We start from the raw sequence: 17413 nt of genomic DNA, 5'->3' as shown, positions 1-17413 counted from the left end.
TGTTAGTAACGGGCAGCAATCGTGTCATGCAACTTTTTTGCTTACAATAATTTAATTAAATAGAATAATTTATACATCCGAATTTCGACGGCTGCGCCTTAAATATTAGGGTTAAATTTTACATCAAAATGTTCAGAAAAATTACGCGTGTTTTTCTAAACTACTGGTTTCGTGATCTGATTTTGATTTAACAAAGAAATCGTTAATTACGCTGCAATTTCTTATAAGGAATGCACATGTGTGCTTGTAATTTGATATTCTTTTAAAAGCTCTGTTCTGTAACGAATTTGTCAACACCCCCTATTCAAGCGGCACTTGACCAGCGTCGTTTTGGCTATGCTAATCTAGTTAACAGACATGAATTTCAATCGACCAATTCGTTCTTGAAGTTTTGCAACAATTTGTTAACAATTACGCCGAATAAAATGAATTATTCAATTTTATTCGATGACTGAAGTACACTGCATAAAGACTCAACTTTTTGGTACGAAACGTTACGGGAATTTTGAATAAGATGAAATTTTGATTCTTTCTCGAGTTGTTTACTGATCATCAACGTGTCTTAAATTGGCTCAAAAATACAAGTATTAAATTATTCAAAAATACAAGTATTAAATATGGCGTCCATAAGAAAAACCTAAGTTGAGTGTTGTAACTATGACATCAAGTACGCCTTGGAAAAGGCGATGACAGATTTAGATTTCTTGTAAAAAAGTGCCTCAAGAGTGTCTTATTTAAAAACGTCTAGTTCTCTTAGTTTTCGCTTAAAAAAATTAAAACAAAAATTAAAAAAATTTGATTTTGTTCCATAATTCAAAAACTAAAAACGATACATCAAATTTTCTTTCAGGTAATTGTTCAGCATAATAATGCGCAACTTTGCCCTAATTTAACTAACCTCGTATCTCTTATAATATCTGAGATCCCCATAGTGGAGCTCGAAAAACGAACAGCCTGTATACAATTGAAACGAAAAATCATTTTATATGCTTATTTAACTTCAGCAAAATTAAAATTCCCGGAGCTCGCTGACGAGCAAATTTATTTCCATGATAAAGATGGAACAATTTTGGAAGAAGACGTTATTCTTGACTTCTTAAAAGTAAATTCGAGCGAATCGATTTTACTAATCGTATGTAAAATAAGAGCTACTGCTGATGAATGTGAGTTTTTCTGTAATTTTTGAACAATTTCTACATAATCACGTTCTATTTGTTTATTGTAGTAAATTTTGCATCAGCAAGTACTGTCTCTATTATAAGTACGGAGTACCAAGACACTGACGAAAGTACTACCAGTGAGGATGAAATTAGTGAAAACATTTCAGTCGTACCAAGTGATAAAAGAATAGATCCTAATATTCAGAAAGAGGAAACATTTAAAAAACCTATGGGTTACAAAGAAAAGTCTGTTGAGGTGTGGCTTTTTATGTCTTTTTTATTTTATTCCCAATCATTTACTTTTCTTTTTGCAGGGGTGGAAAAAATTTATAAGAAATAGAATGGGTGATGAGATTTTTGAGTTTTACAGTCGAAATGGTTTTCTGAAAAAATCATTACGTATTCAATTAGTCAATGCAACGACTTCTGAATTAGTGCGTATGTATGGAATATCAGTTCCTGAATTCGCCAAAAGAAATTTGGGACAGGCTATTATTTCAATATTTCCTAAATTGAGAAACCCGTGTGGCCCAACGGGCTACGTATGAATGCTTACTTTTCGTTACATCTTAAAATCAATTGATTTTAATTTTAGGAAGCCTTTTATAAAAACGACAATGGGGGGAAGGTTTTATTAGTTATAGGTTACGCTTTATCGCGAAAAATTCCAAAGATGAAGACATTAGGGCCGCGGTACGCAGAAGGAAGCGCAAAGCTGTTGAAAACGCGTCCGATGAAGTGAAGGAAAAAAAAGAAGATTGTAGAAATACATATAAAAACGTAATAACTATCACTCCAGAAATTTCTGATTGTGTGGAATTTCTGAGAAACGCTTCTCCTCAAACAGACCAAGAAGCAATCTTGGACAGAATGAAAAAAACGTTCACTTATAGGCGGTCCTTGGATGTTAATGTTTTATCAATCTTTCCGAGATTTCTGGACACTCCATATCTTGTAAGAATATTTTTTTAATATTTCGTGTATGAGCTGAGAATGTTGCCTTCCAGAAAACAAATAATGCATGTTATGCACGTAACGTACTTTCATACCTCATATGTTTCAGATTGAACACGATTTTCGATTACTTTTTCCTGATAAAGAACTCAGTTTTATTGCCAAAATAAACAATGATGCAGAGAAAATTCTAAGTATATATGATAGTGAAGTAGCCACACCTGCCACAGAAATATTAGGTTCGACGGAAGGTTCAAGTGACATTAAGTAAAAGTTTTAGCAAATTTATGTTACCAAATTAATTTTATTATTTTTTAGAATTTGACAAAGTTACACGATCTTTGTTAGCACTAGCCAAACTTCTTCAATGGAGGGTTAATTAAAAACAAGTGAGTGATTTAAATGGATATTCCTACTTTGAAAGGTTAATCGTTTTTAAAAAGGTTTGCCATCTTACATTTTTTCAGCATTTAAGTAGGTACAATATTTTTTTAGCTAAATCAACCGGTCGCAGAAATATTATCTTCACTTCAAAGAAAACAACCATTTCTGTTGGCACAAGGGCATAGTAATAAGGGGGCAATTACGAAGTACCACATAGTGGTGGACAGACAGCTCATCCCTTGCCCTGACCACTGTTCCAGTGCGGAGGCTTTCCAGTTGCTGTTTATGACTCATTGTGTGTTCAACATAAGGTACGATCACAAACTAAAATTTTTTTGGGAATTCATACAAACCTATTATTTTGACATTGAAACCGAAGGTATATTGTACACTCCACTTATGTGTCTAGTGAGAACTAGACTCTTAAATGATTAATGATAACATTGTTTTCGATTTTGTATACTTGTTAGAGTTCTTTTTGTTAGTTTTTTATACGAGTTTTTTGTTATACGAGTGAGTAATTATTTACAATGTTTGTATGTTCCTTATGTAATAAGAAATTATTAAAAACTTATTTGGTTGTCAAGCATTTAAGAACAATTCATGGATTATTTGATAATCCGAAACTTAATTTAAGATGTTGTTTTCAGTTTTGTTATTCAAATTTTAAAACTTTTAATGGATTTAGAAAACATATGTTGATTTATGAAACTGAGAATTTAGGTAAACAATTATTAAGAAATAATGAGAATTTGGTTGGGTCTACAGAGTTTTTACAGAGCACTAGTAATAATGCTGCAGTAACTCCTCTTAGCTCTCTTACTATTAATTCTCAAGTTGATATTGTTGATGAGTGTGGTGTTTGTGTTGAAGATGACAATAATGTTGCAATAACTTCTCTTAAATCTCTCACTACTAACTCTCCAGATAATAGTGTTGATGAGCGTGTTGTTTGTGTCGAATATGATAATAATCGTGATTTTAATACATTAGAAGATGGTTCTTTTACTAAAATCCAGAATGAATCATTTGATATTGAGGTACTGTTCCATATATTTTTTCAACAAATTATGCCACTGAGTTTACCACACTCACAATTTCAAGCTGTATATGAAGCGGTTGATGAATTACTTTTAAATTTGTTCGAGTATATGTTAAATAACAGTGTTAATGAAAATCTTTTTTTTTCTTTCTTAAATAGTGTTAGAGATAAAGTTAAAATAGAAATGAATAAATATAGCAGCACATATGAAAGAAATAAAGTTATTAATTCAAAAATTGTTTTGCCAAAGGAAATATATTTAGGTATACGTAATGATTCCATATTCGACAAAAGTACGAACACAAGAATAGAAGTAAATATCCCCAGAACATTTCAATACGTACCTATTCTAGAAACACTACAGTAGTTGATAAATAATAACAAAATAATATTAGACTATATATCAACATTCAAGTGTACTACTCATGAAAAGGAATTAATTACAAGTGGCACATACCTTGAAAATAATGAATTATTTTTACAAAAAAAATATTTTTTTAAAATTGCAGTTATATTACGACGACTTCGAAACTGTTAATCCTTTAGGTAGTAAGACAGGAGCTCACAAAATCGGTGCGTTATATTTTACAATTCAAAATTTACCCTATGCATTTAACTCAAATTTAAAAAACATACACCTTTTAGCTTTATTTTTTACGTCTGATTTGAAGTCTAGTTGCATAGGTGAAGACATTACACTAAATAAAATATTATCTCCTATCATTGCAGATTTAAAAAAATTGGAAACTGAGGGTATTTTAGTAGATGGCGTTTCTGAACCAATTTTTGGCATTTTTTATTTTTGTCGGTATTGTTTATCTCACAAACATGAGATGCAGAATATGTTTTCAGCAAGAGATTGTACTTTAAGAACAAGTGAACTGTACGAACAACACAGCAGTATAGCGGAAAGAAACAATAATCACCATTTTGGCATCAAATTTCGAAGCATCTTAAATGATCTTAATTTTTTTAAACTTTGCGATACATCTTCTGTAGATATAATGCACGATATTTTGGAAGGGACTGTTCAGTACGAATTAAAACTTTTTCTTTTAGAAATTGTGAATGCGAAATTATTAACACTTGTCTAAATAAATGAAAGGATACATTTATATGATTTTGGTACAACAAATAGCTCCAATAGACCTAGCCCAGTTGTTCTGGACAAAAATAATAATAATATCAAACAAAAAGCAGTGCAAGCGTGGTGTCTGACTAGATATTTACCTTTAATAATTGATGATGTCACAACCGAAGTAGACACAAAATTTCAAGTAATACTATTATTGTTAAAAATTATGTCTATTGTCTTTGCACCTAGAATTTGTACTAAAATGGTAACAGAACTTGAAACGTTAATTGAAACTCATCATCAACTTTTCAAATTGGTCTTTGATAGCCCTATTATTCCCAAACAACATTTTATGCTTCATTATCCAACAGTAATTAAAACAATGGGTCCATTGCTAAACCTCTGGTGCATGCGTTATGAATCTAAACATGCAATGATAAAATATTTTGCGTCAAAATTTAGAAATTATAAAAATTTAACAAAAACTCTTGCACTTCGTTGTCAACAAATGTCAGGAACTTCTCATCCTAATAGTTTATTTGAGATATGTGAACAATTTGGTCCTTCTGTATCATGTTTAATTAAAGATTATAGATTTTCACATTTAATTTCTGTAGATGAGGATGAAATTGAAAACGATTCAACCGTATCTCAATATAAATGGTTCAAATGTGGATACCTTTACAAAAAAAAATGTTTATATGTGTAGGAAAAGATTATTACCTAAACTCTCAGCTTCCACAGTTTGATGAAATAATTGATATATGTTCAATAGATACTGATGCCTCGGAAAAACAGATATTTTTTGTAACAAAAAAATGGAAAACTGAATCTTTTGTCGAAAGACTTCATTCTTATAAATTAAAAGATACAGATATTAGTCCAACTTTTGACATTATAAAATTTAGTTTTCTTTTATATAAGGAACCATATAATATATCACAATCATTTTCCTCTAACAAATGGTTACTCGTTCCGAAATACAAATTTATTTTTTAGAGTATGTAAATTCGTTAAATGAGTTTCTGTTACTTCTACTATGTTGTAAGTAATAATAATAAACAATTTATTTAAAAAACTAAATAGAGTTATATTCAAATTTACCTCCAACCCTCAGAGTTCGAAAACTCTTGATACCATACACTACGTAGAGTTAAATTTAAATTTCCCACCAAAACAGTAGTGCTCTTCACAGAGTTTATAAAGCAATCTAGATTTGCTTCACTCTAAAATATAGACGTAAAATTTACACTTGTAAATTTACACAATTTACACTTGCAGAAAATGGGAGGGTCTACCAGTCGTTCCTAAACTATGGGATGCCACTTTGGTATTTGTTATGTTTATTGTTGTTAAATAAAAAAATAAAATAAAAAAAAATATAAAAATTAATATGACTTTTGTTTGTTTGCCTGGTCAACTTTATAAACAAAATGTTTACTATTACCAACAAATATACATGTTAATTATGAATTTCAATTTGGAAGTGATTTTTATTTAAATCCCAAAGACTTTTTAATGTGAACAATTTGTAAACAGCATTGTCGTCATCATGGAAAAAAGACGAAATTAAAAGGTGGCTTGAAGAGAAAAAAATAGTGCACCCACAAAATGCTTTTAAACAAGAATTTTTAGCAATTGCAAAGTCTAATAAACAGGATATTAATTACAAAGTAGACAAACTTGTCGAAGAACATGGCCATAAGGTATTAAGATTGCCGCCTTATCAATGTCACTATAATCCAATAGAACATGTTTGGGCGTTAAGTAAAACTTTTTACGACAAACATATCGGGAAAGTTGATTCTACCGATGAAATTATTTTACAAACGTGGCAAAAGGCTTTAAATCAAGTTACACCAGAAGTTTGGAGCAACACAGTCAATCATTGCGACAATAGAGAAAAACATAAAAAAAAATTGTCTTGACCAGGTGCAAAAAGAAATTATCATAAACGTAAATTCGGATAATGATAGTGATAGTGATAGTGATTTCGGAGAATTTGACGATACAGCTAGTGAAAGTGAGAGTGAAATGTTAATTAAATTGAAAATATTGTACATTTAATATTTTTATACATTTTTTGTAAATAAAATTTACTTGTTGTCTGCGCTTGTTGCATTATTTGAACATGTTGAGAATCACTGATATATTTTGGGTGGGTGGCGTAGTTGGGCTTGCGAAAGTTTCGTGTCTCTTTTAAATGACCTAAGTGCGAGAAAGACAATATACCCCTGGTTTGAGCCGAGAGCGGCCCATCGTTTTTATCTTACTTGCTCCTAGCTACTTTCTCGAAGAGTAAGAAAGACAACAACGTTTTACAACATTCGACCAAAATTAAAAGAATTTTACGGTAAATTTTTACTTTAGCTACTTCTGGATTTTTGAAAATTTTTTTTTGCATTTTGCTTTAAAAAGCCTCTAGATCAAAGATATGACCATGAAAGTTTGTGCAAATGCCCCGTTTTCGAAAAATTCGACTTTGAATGACCTTGACCTAGACTTTTTAAATTTTATTAACACTATAATAAATGATATTAACCGTAAATGTAACTATAAATGAGGCAAGGCGCCTACAGATGATAGCCCGCAGGCTGGGGCTTCGCCCCAGCGACCTAAAAATAAACATACCCCACGGACGATTAAACTCGAAAATGTTGAACTCGAAACGTGGAATAGTGATTTTTATGGAGCTACAGCGCGTACAGGTCGTAGGGTACAGGCTGGGGCTTCGCCCCAGCGAACTAAAAATAAACATACCCCACGAACAGTTAAACTCGAAACCGTGGAACTCGAAACGTGGAATAGTGGTTTTTATGGAACTATGTTGCGCGTGGCTGGGGCTTCGCCCCAGTTAACTAACAGGAAACATACCCCACGACCAATTAAACACGAAAACGTGGAACTCGACACGTGGAATAGTGTTTTTATGGAGCTAGGGCGCCGTACAGTTCGTGGCCGGAGGCTGGGGCTGCGCCCCACCTAACTAAAAGGAAATATACACCACGATTGGTAAATTAACCTCGAGAACGTAGCACTCACAAAAAAATACCTTGTTCACCACTAGTAAGTAAAATAGAAATGGAGTGGTGTTGTTGGTAAATTGCATGAAGGGAAATGCCGGAATGCAACAACGCATCCCCACTTCCGTCAATCAGCCAATCAGAGCACAGAGACATAAATTCAAATTGCAAAATATGTAAAAATACACCTACTTTTTAATGAAAAAAATATAATACGTCATTTAAATTCATTCTGGGAATACCCGAAGGTGTTATAATCATAACAAACACGCAGGTGCGATTCTTACCTGTTGAAGCTAAACAATAACAACCAATCAGAAATAAGCACACGCAACGCATGCACACCCTGGTGGCAAACGTTGTATCCCTTAAAATCAACAAAAATGGCGATTCAAGTGAAAAGTGAGTGAAAATAAAAATTATTTTTCTAATGTTATTTTCAATTTGCACAAGAAAATTCATAGTGTACGGTCATCAGGGCACTTAGAGGAATCGTTTGGCGTAAGTTTCAGCTTGAAAATCCAGAAGTAGTTCAAGTAAAAAATTACCAATTTTACTATACCTGCAGTAAGAAATCAAAAGAATTATTTTTTAGAAGTAGGATGTTTTTCAGAATGCGACATTTAAACAAAGAGTTAACAAACAATTAATTAAAACACAAAGGTTGTTTTTTTTTCATAATAAACTATAGGAGTACATGTTACTACAATTTTCTATGTTTTTTCTACTTACTATTGTGCTCAGAGAACAATTATATTTGGTTTATTTTAAATTTGCGCCATCGACTACTAACCACATGACGTAATGCGCCGAACTCGACAAGATTGGAACCGGCTAGTGTCATATCTTCTAAGTTATTGTATCATGCGATAGTATTGAGAGCAGAGTCGATTGTCGGCAGCTTTGGTCGGCAGTTGTCGGTTTTCCGGCACTGGGAGTGGATGGGTGGAAGCTGGAGGGTTGTGAAAATTGATAAATATTTCGTTCAAAATATAAAAAATTTTTACTATCGCACTTGAATTGTTTAGCGAAAGGAATAAAATAATTAAATTTTTAGTTGAAAAGTCTCATAGAATATACAGTTAAAAACATTAAAAACAAAAGTTTGGCTTGAATCTGGGTTTTTGTCCAAAATCAACAGTTTACAAAATACAACGTTTATTAATTTATTTATTATTAGACGTAGAAGTTAAGAAGTTATTTTTTTAATGAGTTCAGGTTATTCAAAATTAAATTAATCGTAAATTAAAAATTCATTACGATTAAATCGGATTTTGAGAGTAAGTCATCGCTTTAATTTCAAACAAATAAAAGAAGATAAATATAAAATGGAAAAGCTTTTGCACATTACAAAGCATGGTGTTTCGAGTAAAAACCAACAAGTCGAGGGTGTATTTGATAAGAACATCGTTTATTATAAAAACAATGTAATAATAAATAAGAAAAATAATTGTAAAAGTCTAAATAATGAAATTATTATTCTTGTTAATATTAACGGTCGGTTTACAGAAAGCAAAATTAAAGTTTAATTTAGAATTAAACTAATTCCACATTAAGTTGCCATTTAAAATGCATTAACAAATGTCAAGTTGATCTCGAAATTAATCACGAAATGTTTAAGAAATACCTCGGAAGTACTAGTTATTGTCGTTCCCAAAAAGGATGAATTTTCTTTGCAAATATAATCCAAATTTAATAGTTTATGACCACTTCGGGAGGTAGCAGTCATTTGGGGAATCCACAAGGGACTTTCTATTTTAGCTACTATTTTTCTCTTATTTGCTTCATATTAAAAACCGTCAAATTCAAATATACACATAGTTGTTAATTGTTTAAAGTATGACAAACTACTGTATAATTTTTTAAAATATATAAAAATTATCATAAAAATTGAGGTAGTGTTGTTTTTACTGTTTACTTATTTACTTTATTTATTCCTGAAATACGTGTTTCATTTTCAAATTTCCTCAAAGGGATGAATATTTATTGGAATCAAAAAAACTAATGCAAAATCGGTAGGTAGACAAGTTTGGGATGAATCATGAGGTTCTAATATTACCAGTGTTAATTCTAAGCACCCTAAGGCAGTGCCATAATATTTGGGTATATTGTAAACGAATCTCTTTTTCATCACATTAAAACCAGGTTCAATTCCGAATGAGGCCTGTATAAACAATTTTAATCTAGGGTGGATTTTACAATTGTCAGATAAACTCCGGATAAGTTATTCCTTGTATAATTACTATGGTTCCAATTGTTACAACAATGTATTTTTCAAAATTTATTCCCAAGGATAAGGTTATCCGACGATTGTAAAATCCACCCTTAATAGAAAATTCTATAAAAATTGCCATCATAGGGCGTAACTGTAACTTCATTAATTTCGCTAACAAATTGTTTTCAATAGAATAAACTTTATAATAAATTATAATGATAATAAAATTAATAACTATGATAACATAATATTGACAAATATATGATGAATACGCAAGAGTTTCTCCGTTTTAATCTTTTTTTTCATTTTACCTACTATTCTTCTCTCATTTACTTCATATTAAAAACCATCAAATCCAAATATACAAATAGTTGTTAATTGCTTAAAATATTACAAACTACTGTATGATTTTTTAAATTAAAGTTACCATAAAAATTGAGGTAGTATTGTCTTTACTATTTACTTATTATTCGAGAGCTTTATTTACTAGTAAACAGCCCTTAGATAAAGAATTTAATAGAGATAAAAGATTTAATAGCATTTGGTAACATTTTTCTCAGAAAACGTTGATAGGTTCAACCATGTCTTCAGGCCACTTGTTTCCATTCAGGAATAAAAATTTCCATTCAATAGTCAGGAGTATGAATTGATCATGCATTTTAAATGGCAACTTAATGTGGAATTAGTTTAATTCTGAATTAAACTTTAATTTCACTTTCGGTAAACCGACCGTTAATATTGAAAAGAATAATACTTTCATTATTTTGTAAACTTCTACAATTAATTTTGTGATTTGTTATAACATTTTTTTTTTGTAATAAACGATTTTTTTATATCAAATACACTCTTGACTTGATAGTTTTTTTACTCGAAATACCCAATGCGCAAAAGCCTTTCCATTTTATATTTATCTTCTTTTATTTCTTTTATTTGCTTGAAGTTAAAGCAATGACTCACTCAAAATCGGGTTTAATTGCAATTAATTTAATTCTGAATTATCTTAAATACGGATGGCATGCGAACACGCCTGAACTAATTTTTTGAAAAAAACATTCATCAACTCTTAACTTCTACATCAATTAATAAATAAATTAACAAACGTTGTATTTTGTAAACTGTTGATTTTGGATAAAAACCCAGAATCAAGCCAACTTCTGTTTTTAATGTTTTTAACTGTGTATTCTATGAAACTTTCCAATTCAAAAATTAATTATTTTATTCAGAAGTGAGTAAATCTGACAGCTTTATCTCTCTTGTGAGAGAAATTTGATTTTTCTCACCGAAAACAATGGTATAATATAAAATAAGATAAGATAAGATAAAATGTCGTATATCACACGTCATTATAAAGCTCGTGAGAAGTGTCCCTCGAAATTAAAGAAAGCACTGATCACATTTTAAAAGACTTCCTAGAAGAATATATAACCTATAAATAAGTTTCAAAAATGTTACTTAAAACAGTTGTAAAACTGAAAAAAATGGCTGTAATTTGACACTTTAGCTCCCTAAATCATAGTCATAGAAATATTGTTTTGCAACCCATTGTTTTGCATATTATACAGACTGTTCCATAAAATCTGAGTCTGTTAGCAACACAATTCAACAATCTTGTGGGGTTGTTCGTGAAATAATTTATTGTCAAGAAAAACTGTACCAGGTTGCAGTGTGGCAAATTATGAACAAAAATATTTTCAGATCTGTTACCAACAGACTCAGTTTTTTTGGATCAATCTGTATTTGATAAAAAATAAGTTTCAGTCCGTAAGCAGATGGGTGAAGGACGACCCTAATTCGTATCCTCTATTATTAATTATGGTACAAGTACGTTATAAATAAAGAAAATAAATCACGAGAAAAAACTAAAGCTGCTTAGAACCTTGAATTTTAATATCAAGCATTTTAAAATAAGATGTTTTAGTTTAACTGAACCGTTCATTCAAACAAATTTTATATTGTCCCGGGAAATTTTCCTATGAGCAGCAATGGCCTTTTGGGAAACGATTTCTTATCTACCTACGGCTGCGACATACTTTATTCTAATTCTTGTTTGAGAATTGCCGCTAATGGGTCGATTGCTCATCACCTCTTCGTAAATGCCTTAGAGCCGACCCTTACAAATATTTTGGACAAACCCATAATAAACACGACTAACAATTGCAGTACCGATATTACCGTCCCTCCTAGAACCGAGTTTATTGCCAGAATAAAAGTAAAATTTAAAAATCTCCAACTGTGTCTGCAACTCATACGTTAAACGAAAGACCAATATATACAAAACCTTACAAAAAAATGAAATTCGACAACAGCTGAAACAAATGATTGAAGATGATATAATCAAACCATGTAATTCCCCTTATAATGCATTAATTTTAATAGTTCCAAAAAAACCGGATGCTAAAAACAAACGTTGAAGACTTGTTGTAGACTTTCGAAAATTAAATGACGTCACCGAATCGGATGCCTATCCTTTACCAAATATTGTTGAAATGTTAGAGCAGTTAGGGCACTCGAAATACTTTTCTATTATAGACTTGGCAACTGGATTCCACCAAATTCTTTTAAATGAAAAAAGTAAACATTTAACAGCTTTCTCCTTTGAGGGACACTATCATTATAAACGGTTACCAATGTATTAACCGGCTTAAAAGGACACACCCAAACTGGTTTTAGTCCCTTTGAACTATTGTTTGGACTAAAAGCCACTTTGCCATTTGCCGTCCGTAAAAATCCAGAAATAAACTATAATTATGATGATTATTATTCAGAATTGAAATCGAGATTGCAACATTCTCATCCGATTGCACGTGAAACATTACTCCAAAAAAAAGGAAAAATCAAAATCTTACTATCACAAAAAATAAATAATTTATCATTAGCCGTTGGCGATAAAGTATTACTATTCAATGAATCCCCTTCATTAGATCAATCAAAGAAATTACAACCAATTTATAGTGGTCCTTATGAAGTCCAGTCAGTAGATTCGGATGTAAATTGCACTATTCTAATTAACAAAAAGCCAGTTAAAGTCCACTTTAACCGACTAAAGCTCTTTACGGATTAAATAATAATAAAAGCCTAATGCATGTATGTAAATAACTATGTGTTAGATTTAAGATATTGTTCATAGACATTATTTTATTTTGTCAATAGTTAGGTAAGTTTTAAGTTTTCTTCCCTCCATGTGTTCATAGCATTTTATTTTTGCTCTTAACTAAGTTAATTTTAAGTTTTCTTCCCCCATGCATTTTTTTCTATAATTTTTTTACCTTTTTATCTTTGTAAAATTTTGCCCTTTTGCGCGAAATTAAATTATAAGGGGAAGGTGTTGTAATGTGCCTTTATGTAGGAGGAGGGAGGCAAGTAGTTTGAGTGCATATTTGTTGGGACCTAAGCTGGGAGTTTTGGGGTAGTCCCGATCCAGCCACCAAAGAGAGAATTTGTAAAGTTTCTATAATATATTAATAAACAAGCATAAGTACGACGGGTGTGTTTGTACTAATCCCTTTCCGAAATCGCGAATACAACATAATTCATAACAACACGGCATTACAGAATTACTTTCATAAATTGGGCAGTGTTCCCAGAGCTTTTATAAATTTTAAAATCTTAATTTGTAGGCAAATATACTCTCCTCTGATAACAAAAACATTACCCATTATTTTTTACTTTTTAGTGCATCTTTGAAATAAAAGCCTTTTTCTAAAAAAAACTTTTTTTTATATCTAGTATACTTTACAAACAACCCAGTCAAAAATTGCTTACTGAAAACAATGTCATTTGTGAAACACCATGTGTCAGAAAAAATTAAAAAACAACCTATAAAATCACTTACCGGGATAGGTACCCTAGTCTCTGGTTAAATACGAGTTCATTTTTATATATGGCACAATTATTATATAAAAGAAAACGTTTCAATGTTACCGGCACTTGTAAACCATTCACTCACTCAACAGCTGGGACTCGTTCAGCTGCTTCTGAGTACTTCGAACACCATTTATGCTGACGAAGCAAAAGTAACAAAACATTTGCGCGTAAATATCGGTGAAAATTACAGTCGACCAGAATATTGCTGCGCAGCTCCAGACCCTCAAGGTTAACAATTTTTTTCGTATATCATATTTCACTATGTTTATTGTTTTACCAGATTCATACCAACAAAATCATTAGAATACAATTAAATAGCTCTAATTTTTCCATATAAAAACTTTAAAAAACATTTTGCCTATTAATACAGTGTCCCAATGATCTGAAAAAAGCTTCCTCCATAACTTGTTTATTATTAGAGATATTAACTTTTTCTTTTTTTTTTAATTATATCTGCCTTTTTGATGCATATTTCTAAAATATTGCCGTTTATATACAGAGTGTCCCAACATTTAAATAACACTTAAGTTATATTTTTTTAAATGAAACACCCTAAATTTTATGGTCTTCTTTGAACGTAGCTTTTAATAAAAATAAATTAAATTAATTTAATTTTAATTTAAATTAAAATAATTTTTTTATGATTTAAATCTAATGTTATATTGGTCGATTCTGCTTAGTTTTTAAAATACTTTCACCACTTTAAAGGGGATGGCATTGCAATTAAAATATGGAAACATTAAGAAGTTTGTATAACTTAAAAAAGTTAAGTGGTACACCCAATTTTTTATTCTTGCTTCGCAAAGACTACAACATTGTTTATCTAAAAACTACAAAGAACTATAACTTAGGAGACGAAACGAGATTTTCTGAACTCAAAAAAATAGTACGACAGAGTAAAATGAGGGTGCTTCGAGTGTTATACCGTCTCGGGGTTAAATCGTTTTAAATTAATTGAAATTCAACCAGTTCAGTAATTTCCTGGAAAAAAAATGTAGAAATTTTGAGCTCTACATTCTCAAGAGACTGAGAAAAACTGACGACTAAAATTTTCATGAGAAACATGAAATAAAAATTATTTAAAATTTATAATTTGCACTTTGTCCCGAATTTTTCAAAACGCTGCGAATACGGTTAAAGATACCAGAAAAATGTCCAGAAGAAATTTGTAAAAAATATTTTTTTTCAAAGTCAGCAAAAACATAACTTTATCTTCAACGGTTTAGGCTTTAAAGACGTTCACAAACGCTCAGCGACGGATTTTCTTCATTTTGCCGGTGGTCAAGTACGGGCACTGTGCCCTATTCAATGGTATGGGAACGTGAATTTATGCCCAAACCGTTGAAGTTAGAAATATAGTGTCGCGGACTTTTTTGTAGAAAATCTAATTTTCTACAACCTCGTTCTTTGTATTGTTTTGTATCTTGAACCGTATTTGCAGCGTTTTGATAAATAGGCGACGGTGCCCAAAAATTATCGCTTAGAATTATCATTTTGCGTTCCATCTTGTACTTTTGCAAACGAGGTTGTAGAGAATTAAATTTTCTACAAAAAACTCTGCGACACCATATTTCTATCTTCAACGGTTAAGGTAAATTATAAATATAAATATATATATATATAAATATATAGATATATACGGCCATTTCACAGCTGTGATATGTTCACATGAAACGTAACAATTAATAAAAAATTCAAATTAAAACAAGGAGGGACAGCGTAAATTTGAGGGAAAATAAGTTTGAAATTCCGCAGTATAGACCAACGCAACGCGACTTCAAGGAAAGCGAAACATAAAATACGAGATACTTATCGTCGATGGTTTCTTATCAAGGTCGGACGGGTACGAGCGGTCCAGGCGTATCCACTGGTTGCCGAAGTGCTGGTGCAAGGGAAGGCTCAACGGCTCGCTTTGAAGCTTGTATAGATCCGGGATATCCGATAGCTACAGGTGCAGAAACGCTCCGGAACTAGTTCGACCCCAGCGTAGATCCCTAATTTTAAGATAATAAAGATACGAACGAATAAAGAAACTTTGCATTACCTCTGTAAGGGACGACGAAGGACATTGGTGCGGTATTTAAATACGGACGGTACGAAAATGTGTAAGTCGGTAATTCCGAGATCCGGAAAGGTATATTTTCACACAATTGTCACTAGAGCATCCATACTCGACCAGTACCACAGCAGAAAAGGAAGGTTATTGGAAAGTCAGACGACTTCTCCCTGCTCGTCGCGCAAACCGTGTCAATATCGGCCCATGTATAAGAAAGTGAAAATTTTTAATTTATCGGTAGGATCTTTCGAGAACGCGCACTTAGTTCTTTAAAGCCGCATGCGAAATTGGTGTGTCATAGCAGGTGGAAAAGTTTATGTTTGTTTACATTTCGCTTGTGTGGAAGAGGTCGATATTATGCCTATGGTTAAGTGATCGAGAGGTAAGTAAGGAAAATGTAACAATTAAAAGAACAAGAGGAAGATTATAGAATTTGTGCTCTTGAGAACATTTGCACTAGAACATAAAGGGACAAAAGGGCGTTTAAACCGTACCAAGACGCCCTATGACTTGATACGACAACACAATAGGCACGTGAGCACTAAAATTACCCGGAGTAAGATGCTCAAACTTCTCCGAGGGGACGGTTTGAAATACTCCGGGGCTACCCACTCATAGCCTCTTCACAGCCAGACAACACAACTAACTCGGGAAAAGAGAGAGGGAACGAGCCTGATCCGACTCCCTCCATAGTCGGGGCTAACAAAAGGAAAACCGAAATTAGAAACCACATTTCGAAAACAGGTACTACAATCAGACAGTGTACGATAATTGTTAGTGTATTGGTCTGTTTTAGTTGAACGAAGGTGTTATGTCAACGATGTCTAAGTGCCCAAGTATATACGACGGAACTCCGAAGCGCCTCCCGTACCAGCAAAACTATCTTGATTTGATTATAATTGACTATACAATGTATTAGTGACCATTTCCAAAAATTTAACAAAATAAAACCGTTAATATATATATATATATACAGGGTGCTCAAAACCTGACGCACCAACTCAGTGGTACGTTATTGAGAAGCAAGTGCAGATTAAAAATGTTGAAAAAATTCCTAGTCATACTTTAAAAAATCTGGAGCTACAAACTTATTGGGTTAACTTCTTTAGTTTTCATTATTTTTTTTATGTTTTTATGTTTCATACCAGGTAATCGTTACGTAACAAAACGATAAATAATTATTTTTAAATTTACTATCAGATTTTAGCAGTTTTTTTAATTAAAAATAATTAAAATTCATCCAAAAAATCACAATGTATAGATGTGCCAACACTGGGAATTATTTCCTAGGAAACCGTTTCAAAAATAATTTATTTTTATTGTTGCCCAAATTCTATTGCAATCATAACTGTTAGACAACGTTGCCACATATCATTTATCAAAAATTAGTTATTTAAAATTAACTTTAATACAAAGATTTTTTTTACTATTTTTACCTTTATTATGTAACCAGTTCTCTGCCACACACCATTGAGTTGGTGCGTCAGTTTTTGATCACACTATATATATATATATATATGTGCTTTTATATCTTTTTCTTTTATCTCCACCCATGGAAGAGACTTCCACAGCTCCACCAGAAATCGTAGATTGAAACAAAAACTAGTCGTGTACATAGCTTAGTTGCAAATCATTTACCA

General features: G+C 31.8%; 1 protein-coding gene and 1 long non-coding RNA gene across 3 annotated transcripts in view; one reads left to right on the top strand and one right to left on the bottom strand.

Moving 5' to 3' along the window:
- The window catches only part of LOC107399162 (uncharacterized), a 44747-nt gene extending 30899 nt beyond the window's left edge, over window positions 1-13848 (bottom strand). Inside the window, exons 1-2 of one of the 2 annotated variants that reach the window (XM_064359624.1) lie at window positions 13686-13848; window positions 8432-8590 (exon numbers count right to left, since the gene is read on the bottom strand). In XM_064359624.1, the coding sequence (XP_064215694.1) occupies window positions 8432-8482 (51 nt within the window). In that variant the 5' untranslated portion in view covers window positions 8483-8590; window positions 13686-13848. The remainder of the gene's footprint in view (window positions 1-8431; window positions 8591-13685) is intronic. The other variant, XM_064359626.1, reaches the window with a different exon arrangement.
- On the top strand, window positions 1524-2371 carry LOC135267362 (uncharacterized). Its single transcript, XR_010335791.1, has 3 exons — window positions 1524-1702; window positions 1756-2114; window positions 2224-2371. It is a non-coding gene; the product is annotated as an uncharacterized LOC135267362 (long non-coding RNA).
- Window positions 13849-17413: the final 3565 nt, after the last annotated feature.

The sequence above is a fragment of the Tribolium castaneum genome, chromosome 11 (assembly GCF_031307605.1).
Source record: "Tribolium castaneum strain GA2 chromosome 11, icTriCast1.1, whole genome shotgun sequence".
Classification (NCBI taxonomy): Eukaryota; Metazoa; Arthropoda; class Insecta; order Coleoptera; family Tenebrionidae; genus Tribolium; species Tribolium castaneum.
The sequence above is the reverse complement of the archived record's forward strand: the minus strand, read 5'-3'. Positions and strand labels throughout refer to the sequence as shown.